The 12,418-nt window shown below is 42.6% G+C and overlaps 1 protein-coding gene across 1 annotated transcript; it reads left to right on the top strand.

The window, feature by feature from the left end:
• The first annotated feature begins 8,201 nt into the window (after positions 1-8,201).
• LOC101292029 (putative invertase inhibitor-like) lies at positions 8,202-8,582 on the top strand. Its single transcript, XM_004301665.1, has one exon. The coding sequence runs from the start codon at positions 8,202-8,204 to the stop codon at positions 8,580-8,582; it is 381 nt and encodes a 126-aa protein (XP_004301713.1).
• The last annotated feature ends 3,836 nt before the right edge of the window (positions 8,583-12,418 follow it).

The raw sequence follows: 12,418 nt of genomic DNA, 5'->3' as shown, positions 1-12,418 counted from the left end.
TGGGTTTTGGATTCGACCCTTCGACTCTGATAAGGTAAAATTCTACTTTTTTCTGTGAATTCGGGTTGGGTATTTGGTTAGAATCGTGATAAGGGTGTCACCCCTTACAAATGGATCAACTCGGCCAGCTAAGGAAACTAAGCTAAAAGATGTAAAGAAAATGCAGATTTCATTCAATGGAGCTGCCAAGAAACCCTAGCCAGCTTAAATAGGTACATGAAGAGTGATATGATCTCGACACTTGTCACGTATCCCACGGTTCACTACAAAACCCTAATCAACTAATTAACCTATTAATTAAGACAGCTAATTGACACAGCCCAACACACCCCTAGGCCCACTAGGAGAGCGACTGCTTACTCGAGATTCATATCATTCCAACCCCCTTGTCAAGGAACTTGCCCTCAAGTTCCAACAAAATCAAAAGTCCGGTTTAAAATCAGGAAACCTCTGCATAATCTCATCTGCCAACTCCCAAGTGGCCTCCTCTGGACTAGTCCCCATCCACTGGACCAGCCACTGAGTTGCAGCAGCGCCATGCCTCTTGACCATTCGAGCTTGCAACACGGCCTCTGGTGCCCATTTGTGAACTGAAGCATCACTTACATTAGGCAATTGTCCCTCCACCACTGCGGTACCGCCCAACTTCTTTTTCAAAAGTGACACATGGAATACATCATGTATTCTTGCTGTGGCTGGTAGCTGCAGCCTGTAAGCTACCTCTCCCACACATTCAATGACCTGAAATGGTCCATAAAACTTCGAAGCCAACTTATGGAATGCAGACTTTCCCACAGAGTTTTGTTTGTACTGCTGTAACTTAAGGTAGACCCAATCCCCAACAGCAAAAGTTCTCTCAGTGTGGTGCTTGTCATGTTGCCTCTTCATTCGAAGTTGTGCCTGCTCCAAATTTCTCTTAACCAGTGCCAGTAATTCATCACGGCTGCACAGCTGAAAATCCACGTCCGCCACCGCCGTAGATCCTGGCAGATAAGGCTGAATCACTGGGGGAGGGTAACCATAAAGTGCCTCAAAAGGTGTCATCTGTAAGGCGGAGTGGTGAGCTGAGTTATACCACCACTCAGCCCACGGCAAAGCTTTAACCCACTCCTGCGGCTTGCTACCAGTAACACAACGCAGATACTACTCAAGGGTTCGATTCAAGTTCTTGGTCTGACCATCAGTCTGAGGATGGTATGCTGTGGATTTACTGAGAATGGTACCTTGCAATTTGAAGAATTCCTCCCAAAAAAAACTCATGAATACAGGATCCCTGTCAGAAACTATCACCTCAGGCATTCCATGAAGCCGGAAAATCTCCGAAACAAACACAGAAGCAAGAGAGGCAGCAGTGTAGGGATGTGATAGGGGAACAAAGTGAGCTACCTTTGTGAACTTATCTACCACAACCCAAATGACTGTCTTCCCCTGAGACTTAGGAAGTCCTTCTATGAAATCCATGGTAATTGTTCTCCAAGCTGCTGGAGGTATGGCCAAAGGTTGTTGCAGTCCAGGTGGCCGAATTGTCTCATAGTGATTGAGTTGGCATGTATGGCAGTTGGCAATGAACTCTTTCACATCTCTTTGAAGTCCAGACCATGAAAAATTCTTACCAATTCTCTTGTAAGTTCTGGAGCGTCCAGCATGGCCTCCAGTGTAGCCACAATGATACTCTTGAATCACACGCTGCCTCCAATTGCCAATGTTAGGCACATACACTCTTCCTTTGTACATGAGCTGTGCATTTTGTAGAGAAAAATGCTTATGGGACTGAGGATTGGCTTGAAGCTGTTGGATTATCTCCATGGTCTTAGCATCAGAGGTGCAAACCTGGTGTATCTCTTGCACACAGTTATGAATTGGAATTGAAGCTCCTGTAATGGCTTGTAGAGACACTGACCTAGACAAAGCGTCGGGTGCAGCGTTGTTCTTACCCTTCCTGTACTTAATTGTGTAATCATACCCGAGCAACTTCAATAGCCACTTCTGCTGCGCTGGAGTTATTACTCGTTGATTAAGAAAGTGCTCAATTGTCTTATGATCAGTTAAGATGGTGAAATGGTGTCCCAAGAGATACGGACGCCATTGTTGGACTGCTGTGACAACTGCTAGCATCTCTTTGTCGTAGACCGAGAGAGCAAGGTGTCTTTGAGACAATGCCTTGCTCATGAAGGCAAGCGGGTGTCTCTCCTGTGAAAGTACTGCTCCCACACCTAAATCAGAAGCATCACACTCAACTGTGAAAGGTTTGGAGAAATCAGGGAATGCCAACACCGGGGTAGTAGTAAGTGCTATCTTCAACTCCTCAAAAGCAGCAGTGGCCTCTTCACTCCACTTGAACCCCTCTTTTTTAAGTAACATGGTCAGTGGTTTGGCAATTATACCAAACCTCTTCACATACTTGCGATAGTAACCTGCCAAGCCTAGGAAACCTCGCAACTCCTTCACTGTTTTAGGCACTGGCCACTGCTTGACACACTCAATTTTGGCAGGATCCACACTAACACCATCCTTACTGATGATGTGTCCCAAATACTCAACCTGTGGAGCACCAAAATTGCACTTGCTCTCCTTAACGAATAGGGACTGTTTTCGAAGTGTACTGAGCACCAATTCCAAATGTTGGAGGTACATTTCCAAATTAGGACTGTAGATGAGGATGTCATCGAAAAACACCAAAACAAACTTCCTCAAATAGCAGCGTAACACATCATTCATGAGCGCCTGGAAGGTTGAAGGTGCATTTGTGAGGCCGAAAGGCATAACAAGGAACTCATAATGTCCTGTGTGAGTTCGGAATGCTGTTTTCTGAATGTCCCTCTCTGCCATTCGAATTTGATGATAGCCAGCGCGCAAGTCCAGCTTGGTGAAGATGGTAGAGCCATGAACTTCGTCTATCAACTCATCAACTACAGGAATGGGGTACTTGTCTTTGATGGTTAAGGCATTGAGGGCTCTATAGTCTATACAAAGGCGCCATGTACCATCTTTTTTCTCAACTAGCAGCACATGAGAAGAGTAGGAACTAATGCTTGGTCTGATGATGCCACTAGCCAACATCTCTTGTACTATCTTTTCTATCTCAGCCTTTTGGAAATGAGGGTATCGATATGGCCTCACACTAATGGGAGCTGTATTAGGGAGAAGCTCAATTTGATGATCATGTGATCGAGAGGGAGGTAAAGACTGAGGGTCTGCAAAGACATCTTTGAAATCCAACAATAGGCTTTGAATGGCAGGGTGGATACGTCGCTGCTGGTCACGTGTGGTAGAGGGTTGCAGCTTGACCAGTACTGCCTCTCTCTCTTTTCTCAACAGCCTAGTCATGCTTTTGCAACTCACCAATGAAGCTTTGGGTGATACTATCCCCTGCAAGCAAACAGTTCTCTCTTCCACTTGGAACTTCATTTTCTTAGTCTCAAAGTTCCAAACAATCTCACCTAAAGTCTGTAACCAGCTATCCCCTAACACAACCTCACAACCTGAGACCGGCAACACATAGAAATCAGCAGTGATAGTCAGCTCTTGCATTGTGAGTTCAAGAGATACTTGCCCTTTGGTGTACTGAATTTCTCCACTTGCCATTCGCACTCTCACTGGTTTGATCCCCACAACCTGATGCTTTGTTGTTTGTAAGGCAGCTGGATGCACAAAGTTGTGAGTGGCTCCGGATTCAATAAGAACATGAACCTCTTTGTTCAAGATTTTGCCCTTCAGCTGCATTGTAGAAGATGTACCATCCCCCATGGCTCTCAGCTCTACTTCTTCTTCTACTGCCACAATGTTTACTTCAACATCATTCACAGGTGCTTCCTCAACTACTTGTCCTTCCTGTTGCGCACCCTCCTCTTGTAGCACTTCCATTACCAACACCGCTTGGCCCATTCGACAGTTATGCCCTGGCTGAAACAACTCGTCACAAAAGAAGCACTGATTTCTTGCGCGTCTCTCTTGGTACTCAGCATTGGACAGCCTCCTATTCCCGCCGAAATTCCTAACTCCTGAAGGATTTGGTGCTACTGGTGCACGTTGGGGTGCTTGTGGAGGTGGCCTTGGTGGTGCCTCCTGCGCACGGCCAGCAAATGGGGCATTTGGTCGATGTGTGTTTTTGACATTGCTCTCAAATAGCTTGGCCAATTCACAAGCTGTATACAGGGTTGTTGGCTTGTGAGCCCTCACATGCGTTTGGATGGGTTCCTTCAATCCCTCTAAGAAGAATGAGAGCAGGGCTTGTGAAGAGAACTCGGGTGCGCGCCTAGACAACCTAGTGAATTGGTCCATATAAACATCAACTGAACCAGTTTGAGAAATCCGAGCCAGTGCAGCCTGATATTCTCCATAGTTATGCACACTAAACTCTCTCATCAACAACTCCGACAACCCCCTCCACGACTATGGAAACTCATGCTGGAACATAAACCACCGGTCTGCTACTTTGTCCACCAAATGCATAGCAGCTATGGCCAGCCTGCGCTCCTCGGGCACTTGATAAAACTCGAAAAACTGCTCTAACTTATGAAGCCATTCTATGGGGTCTCCTCCTCCAAAAGAAGCCAACTCTAACTTCATCTGGCCCATAGAGGGCAGAGCTGGATCATACTGAAAATATTGTTAGCTAAAATTAGGGTTAGGGGCTTGGTGACCATTTGGGAGAGGATAACCAGGTGGCTGCTGAGCATATTGTTGGCATGGGTAGTCAAAATTGTGTTGAGCATATTGCTGCTGCTGTGTATTGTTAGCGATAGGGGTATGGGTAGTTTGTGGTGGTGGAAAAGAGGCAGTATGGGCAAAATTTGGAGAGCTTTGTCGAAATGGGTAGCTAGGCTGAGAAGGTAAAGGTGGAGGACCAAAGATAGCGATGTTTGCCTGAGAATCAGTGGGATGTGTGTGTGTCTTAGGGTGGGGGTGTGCAGAATGGTTTGGGGTCCCAAACGCTAAAGCTGGTGGAGGATGGTGCTGGTAGGGGTAAGCTCCTGAGTGGCTCACATGGTTTCCTCCATCAGTATGCTGAAAATACTGGACCGTCTGCTGCTTACCACTCGCAAGGCCTCCAAAACGACTGGTCTCACCTTGCTCATGAGTGTTGAGACCCAGTAGACCCCCAGCTGCCACTGAAAGGGACGGCTGAGGCACGCTTGCTGGCACCACTCCGTTCTCATGTGCAAAACCCAGTATGACTTGGTCCTCTCTCAGATCTGGTTGCCGATTGGTCTTGGATACACTCGTAGCTGAATTTCCTCCCATCACTGATAGAGACATACCATCCGTGCTTGATGGCGTGGTCCCTCGAGCTCTCAGAATCGGCAAGTCTGATGACGGAGGCGGAGCACCAAAACAGCCAAAGCGCAGCGACTGGCCCTCGGCTGGCTCCAACTTGTCCATCAGAGCTCGGAACTGGGCTGTCATATCAGCGCGCAGCGTAGCCACATCCTCGCGGTGCGTCACCAACGAGTCACTCAACGCCAAGATTTGTGCAGCGGTTTCAGCTCGAAGAGTCTACAAGTCGTATTCATCTGGTGATATCTCGACGATCTTTGCGCCATCGGTGGCTTTGTTTTTCGACATGGCCCTCAGATCGAGGGCTCTGATACCACTGATAAGGGTGTCACCCCTTACAAATGGATCAACTCGGCCAGCTAAGGAAACTAAGCTAAAAGATGTAAAGAAAATGCAGATTTCATTCAATGGAGCTGCCAAGAAACCCTAGCCAGCTTAAATAGGTACATGAAGAGTGATATGATCTCGACACTTGTCACGTATCCCACGGTTCACTACAAAACCCTAATCAACTAATTAACCTATTAATTAAGACAGCTAATTGACGCAGCCCAACACACCCCTAGGCCCACTAGGAGAGCGACTGCTTACTCGAGATTCATATCAAATCGAGATTAGAAACTGGAATTCTTGTGTTGGTTTCCATCAGGATATGATTCTCAATTTTACTAGTCCCATTTTTGTTGTTTGGTTATTTTGGTTGTTGATAACTAGAAGAATCATCAATGTAGTTACTTGTGATTGCTTGCTGTTTTATTTGTTTTCAATTCTACTGTGTATACATGCATATCCAGTTCTAATAAGCAGAAAAGAGGTACCAATTTTGTCTTTATTTGCTTATTTTGTTGGTCTATATATTTGTTTTTGCAGATGAGTTTGCATGATGAGTCTCAGGGTTTATCTTTGGGTGAAGAAAATGTTGGAGAGAGTTGATGTTAATGGTTTATGGAGGTGAATTTGACTGATATAATGCTATGGTGTTGCAGGGTGTGAGCAATTTGACTATAACTTTGAGGTGTAATTATTATTTTTAATCTCATTTTTAAAAAATTAAAAAAAATCTTCACAGGTTCAAGGGGTTTAGTAAAAAAAAAAAATCACGGGCTTAGCGGGTTCCAACGGAAACCTGCAAACCCGTCAGACTAAGCCCGGTTTGATCTGTTAGCTAACGGATTTTTAATGGGTTTAACCCGTTAAGAACTTGCTTGTGATCGCATGAACCCGGCCCATTGCCAGGCCTAGGTGGTCCTGGCGGCGACAGAGTGGCACATAGACCTAGCGGCGGAAGAGGCCATGGCTTTTAGGGGTTTTCGACTTTTTGGGGGGTTTAGGATCGGCGATTGGGTGAGTGTAGAGGAGGTTTTAGGTTGTCACCAAAGCTCTAGAGAACTATAATTGCATGAGTTTCTAAAACAAATAAAACAAAAAACAAAAATGAGAACTATGATCGAGTGATTGAAGTTTTATTGTTAATGGTGCTATTCACAGAATCACCCCCGCCGCCCACGATCCAACCACCAAGAGGTCAAGTGACGTCTCTGAAAATGAAGGTTATACCCGAATCAAATTCTGGGTAAGGGTCTTGCATCCAAACAACCACCAGTGATGATGCTCGCGTCACCTCACCCGTGTATACGAAAGTTAGTCACATTGATGAATCGAAAACAAAACCAAGCCTCACTGTTCAGCCTTCGACCAAGCCATCTTGAGGACCAGGCTAAAAATTCAACACCCATCTAGTAGCAACAACAACATCAGAGTGATCAAGATCAACGCTAGAGTCCGCCATTGCCATATTAGCAACAATTGAAGGTCAGAAGTAGCCTAGGGTTCAAGTTTGAGAGAGGCGACCCGTGTGAAGTGGTAAGAATGTATGATAAAACATTGTGACACTGGATTTTAATTCTATGCGGTATTAGGAAAATTGTGTCATATGTTGTTATGCTTTTGTTTAGGAACAAGTTTATCTTTCTGGTATGTCAGTTGTAACAATCAGTCCTCACCAGTTGAGATATTGTCTGTTTCGGACCCACTGGATCTCACGATTTTGTTTTTAAGGTTTCACCACAAAAAACGTCTCAATGTAAAGAGCTGACTTTGCAAATATAAGCACATCAATTTGTTTCCCCCCCTCCCCCCGGGGTGATGTGGGACACGTGCTCCTACAAGCTTGCCAATGCCTTCTGCAGCTGCCCACAATCCACCCCCCCTTAAGGACTCGATGTTCTCGTCGGCACACTTTCAATCGGGGACAGGTTTTGATCCCATATGGAACAACCCGGTCCTTACAACTAAGGTATTGTTTATTTTGAGCCTACTGGTCCTCACAGTTTTGTTTTTGAGGTTTCACCCAAAACACGTCTCGAGCTAACCCCTCCCAAGGTTGATGTAGTTATGTAGGACACGTGCTCCTACTAGCTTGCCAGCCTTCTGGAGCATATGTTAAACATTTGAATGAGCACAAATGATTAATATAGACAATGACTAAACAAACTCTACATCATACACCGAATCATCGTGTAAATTCGTGTCTTTGCAGAATAGACTGTTTTCTGTTTTGTTTTGGGCCCTTGTTGCTTTAAAAGGAGTAGTACTAACAGTCGAGGAAGCTTCCTCTAAAGTTTTCACTGCTCATGAAAATCACATTAGAACTACATATATTCCACTACATGAGCAAGAAACCAAAGGAAACAATGTACCATATTTCTTTATTTTCAATCTCTCTATGCTGCTGCTTCTTTTTCCTTGTAATTCCTACTGAAAATTTCTCAACAGTTACTGCAATATCTGCCGATATAATCAATCATACCTGCAGAAAATGCGCCGATGAATCACACGTCTTTAGCTACGATCTATGCACAACCTCTCTCCAAACAGTTCCGGTGAGCCATGTGGCTAATCTCCAAGGACTAGCATTGATAGCAATGGAGCTGGCACTGAACAATGCAAGCAATACGCTTCTGATCATACAGAATTTGTTGACGAGCAACGAAAGTCTAGATCCTTTTGCTGTGGTTTGCTTGAAGGACTGCTTGCAGCTCTATTCGGACGGCATCAGAACCTTGGTCGATGCTGTTGGAGCATTTCTAGGTGAGCAATATGACAACGCCAATATCTGGCTGAGTGCAGTTATGCAAGCATCAGATACATGTGAGGAAGGCTTTAAGGAGAAGGAAGGTGAAGTGTTACCGTCTCCATTGACAAATGAGAATTACAATCTTTTTCAATTATGTGATATTGCACTGTGCGTAGGGCACCTGCTTACCTCAGATTCTACCATGTTGATGAGATCCTCTGCAACTTAATCTTAGTGCATGTACTACTGTCATGTCTTCAATGGAATAAGATCTCTGCTCTGCAATTGTGTAATGTTGTCAATGAGTATATGCAGCTGAAGAACATACTAGTATACCTGTAATGTCATCCTAATAGTAAATCCTCTGAGCCACCAATTCCAACAAAATATCCATTAAAAATCTAGTTTCAAAGAAATCATGTATATTCTTTTCTCGATCTGTAAAATAAACTAGATATGTGGTATCACATTAACCACATCACCAGTTTGGCCTAGATGGGAAACTTCACTGCAGCTTCCTCTATCAATACTTTACAAGTATACAAAAAAAAAGTATTATATATACAAGTATACAGGCAGTACTGTAGTATTTGCATAACGGATGACGTACCTCAGATATTTTCTTGAGCAAGATGATGGAACAAGATGATATACCTCAGATATTTCTCTCCCTAAAATCTGAAAGTTACAAGTAAACTAGTAGAAACATCTGTCAGCTTACGGTAAAGGGAAAATGGCCAGAGTCCTTTGGGGTTGTTGGGTGCTAGCTGTACGTAGTTTGGGTGGCTTTGGATTGAAAGATAAAAAAGATTATTATGTGGTTCAGTTAACATCCACAAAAATAAGTAGTCAATCATAACTGGAGTCTTGAAGAACAACATGCATTCAGTGATTTCAGTCGGTCAATTCAGGATGAGCTAGAAGGAGAAAGGAGTTTGAGAAATCATTTGGCCGCACTTTCTCACGTGTAGGAAGGTTAGTTAATATAATTTGAGCATCCGTCTTTACTTCCTTGATTTCTTTGAACGTAAAATGTAGTAGATCAAACAGCATCTGTTTGCAGTTTGCATTCTTTGATAATATGCATCCTGGATACTTCACCTTCTCCCTAAAGTAGTAGACCTTCCCCTGATCACCAGAATATCTTTCTGCAAAAGGCCCAATTTGCATTACCTTGAGCTTTCTAGCGTACTTGAGAATACAAACAGCAAACTCTATCTCGGACCAATGACTGGAAATTCTTCATCTTAACGAATTTCAAATTATCATGTGTGAATCCAGAAACGTTCCTTATCCCTCGTTCATCAGTTTCAGTAAACTTGAGGTCATCAATTAATAAAGCTGTTACAAGCTCCTCCAAAAGGGGTGCAGCCTTGAGAAAACCCAGAAAGCCAAGAAGAATGTCATCGTTATTGTATCGACTACGGTCCCATCCACTAGCATCTCGGCTGCAGATATCCACCTCCAATTTCCTTAAATTTCCAAAAGCTGGCATGCTGAAATTGATTAGGGTTTCCGGGTCCATCCGCATACAAAGAGACTTGAGCTTAGAACACTTTGCAAATTGCTTTAGAACGTGAGGTAACATTGATGGACGTCAGTGAACTATGTCTAATAGATAAATTCTTGCCAAACGTGGAGTACTTTTGATGGAAAGAGAGCTCCAATGATCTCCAATGTATTCCAAGGAGGCAAGATTTCGTGCAGAAATATTTATTTTGCCTTCCCAATATCTGACCTTCAGTTCAGTTAGACGATCACCGGCAACAATATTCAGATCATCCGTTCCAGTACCATCATGATCAAGATCCCGTTTAACACTATGTATATGTAAGGTCAAACTTTCAAGGGACGCAAAGATAGAGAAGAGATTTGACGTAAAAGTTGGATGAATGATAACACGAGACAGATAAAGAGTAACTAGCTGACTGAATCCGCTAAAATCAGGAGGAGGTCGTATTATACCCTCGGCACAAAATATTGTCAAATATTTAAGGTTAACTCTTGAGCCTGCGTTTACTTGTTCAGAAAGTAACTGGTGAGGGAAAACATACTTACGACCTCCATGAAGATTGAGTTCTTCAACTCCCTTTGTCATTGCGAAACGGATCCATCGATCAAGGACGACGTTGCCATCTTCATCTCGGATCCGGCTCCTCTAAAGTGAGGAGAGTGTGAATTATTTAGTTAAAGTTCATAAAATCAGGACTCTCTATCTAATCTAATGGTCCCAGCAACTGACACATCACTTTTCTACCATTTTTTTTTGTTTTCATCTAACCCATGGTTAACTTATTTTATAGTAAAAAAAAAAAAAAAAATTAATCTTTGCCATGTCTCCTCTACATCAAGTATATTCTTTCTGCTTCCTTTTACACTTTGCTTTGCTTAACCATGGAATTAATAACTTTTTGCACTGTGCAAATTAACGATTCACCAATTTAGTTAATTGTTTATCAGATTGATCATGTATCATCGATGTCAATGAACCTGTCTTCAGCATAATCTGCTATATATGTACCCAAGTTCAAAAAATCTAATCATGGAGCTGAGTTCTTAAAATTTATTCAGATGAAATACTAAATTAATTGGGATAGTAATTCCTCTATCGATCGGGTAAAAAGAAAAAATCATGGGTTTCTTATTTGATTCCTATATTCTGGGTATCTTCACGTAGATCTCTAGTAATGTAATTCTTGTCAAAGCCCTAATCTTATGTTACATAGATACATACATCCAATTTGTACGTATATAGAATACATACATCCAGTAATGAATCGCTTCTTGTTGAATAAATTATTAAAAACAATTGCAAGAAGTCATTAATTCCATGGTTAGTCTGCAGCCATGGAAGCAAAAAGAGAAAGTAGCAGCAAAGAAAGCAGAAAGAAAGAAGGAACTTAAACCACAACCGGAAATCCTTTAGTTTTTTTAGTTTTTTTTTTTAGAATTAAATTCAGTTTACCCCCTTATGGTTTGGGGGTGACTTCATGTTAGTCCCTACACTTTTATTTTCATCAGTTTACCCCTTGAACTCTTCAATTTCTGTCTGCCGTGCCCAAATTCTCATATTCCGTTTGAATTGACCTTTAATTATCAGCAGTTAAGGTTCAATTTGGACATATAAGGTCCAATTTGCCCAAATTCTAGATACTGGCCTCACAGTTATGGTTAAAATTATCAGTAGTTAACGTCCGATTTGGACAGAATATAGGACATTTGGTCACGCTTGAGGAAAATTCAAAAGTTTGAGAGGTAAACTGATGAAATTGAAAGTATAGGGATTAACATGAAGTTACTCCCAAACTTCATGGGAGTAAACTGAATTTAATTCTTTTTTTTAACTTAAAAGTAAGTTAACCATGGTTTAGATGAAAACTAAAAAAAAATGGTAGAAAAGTGATGTGTCAGTTGCTGGAACCATTAGATTGGATGGAGAGTCCTGATTTTATGAACTTTAACTAAATTCACACTCTCCTCACTTTAGAGAAATCGGATCTCTTCATCTCTCACTATGGATTCCTGAATGAATTCCGGCAACTCTGCAATTCAACATCTTCTCTTCCTTGTTTGTTTTGCCTTTCGACTAGTTCTTGATTTTCTTCCTAGCATGCGAGATACCACCCTTGCTAAGTATTTTAGGAACCGTGAGAACAAGATCGTAATTGATGCCATGATGATGATGCGGAAGAAGGAAAAATAGGTTGGATAAACCCTAGGGTAGCTAAGGTTCAAGGAAGCGTTTTAATAACTTAAATATATTAAAATCATAAAGGTGGGCCAACCAGCCTTCCTAGGCTCAGTCCCTCTACTTCTTTCTGGGTTTGGCTGCTATACCGAACGGTATAGCATGCCTATCACTAAGGAGGGGGAGGTTCAGCAGGGGGGGTCTAGTAGGGGCTCCAGCAGGGGATGGTTTTGCCTGTGTTTTCCAGCAAGCATGCTATGCCCTCCGGCACAGCAGAATTTTCCCTTCTTTATCCCAATTCCCAATCCTTCTTGGCAAATTGAAACTAAAAGCATGAAGAACAATAGAGATATAAGAATCCGAATATATATATATAT

The sequence above is a fragment of the Fragaria vesca genome, linkage group LG5, assembly GCF_000184155.1.
Source record: "Fragaria vesca subsp. vesca linkage group LG5, FraVesHawaii_1.0, whole genome shotgun sequence".
Classification (NCBI taxonomy): Eukaryota; Viridiplantae; Streptophyta; class Magnoliopsida; order Rosales; family Rosaceae; genus Fragaria; species Fragaria vesca.
The sequence above is the reverse complement of the archived record's forward strand: the minus strand, read 5'-3'. Positions and strand labels throughout refer to the sequence as shown.

Excerpts from the sequence above, each read along its gene's own strand:
- LOC101292029 (XM_004301665.1), top strand. The coding sequence starts at position 8,202 with ATGGAGCTGGCACTGAACAATGCAAGCAATACGCTTCTGATCATACAG.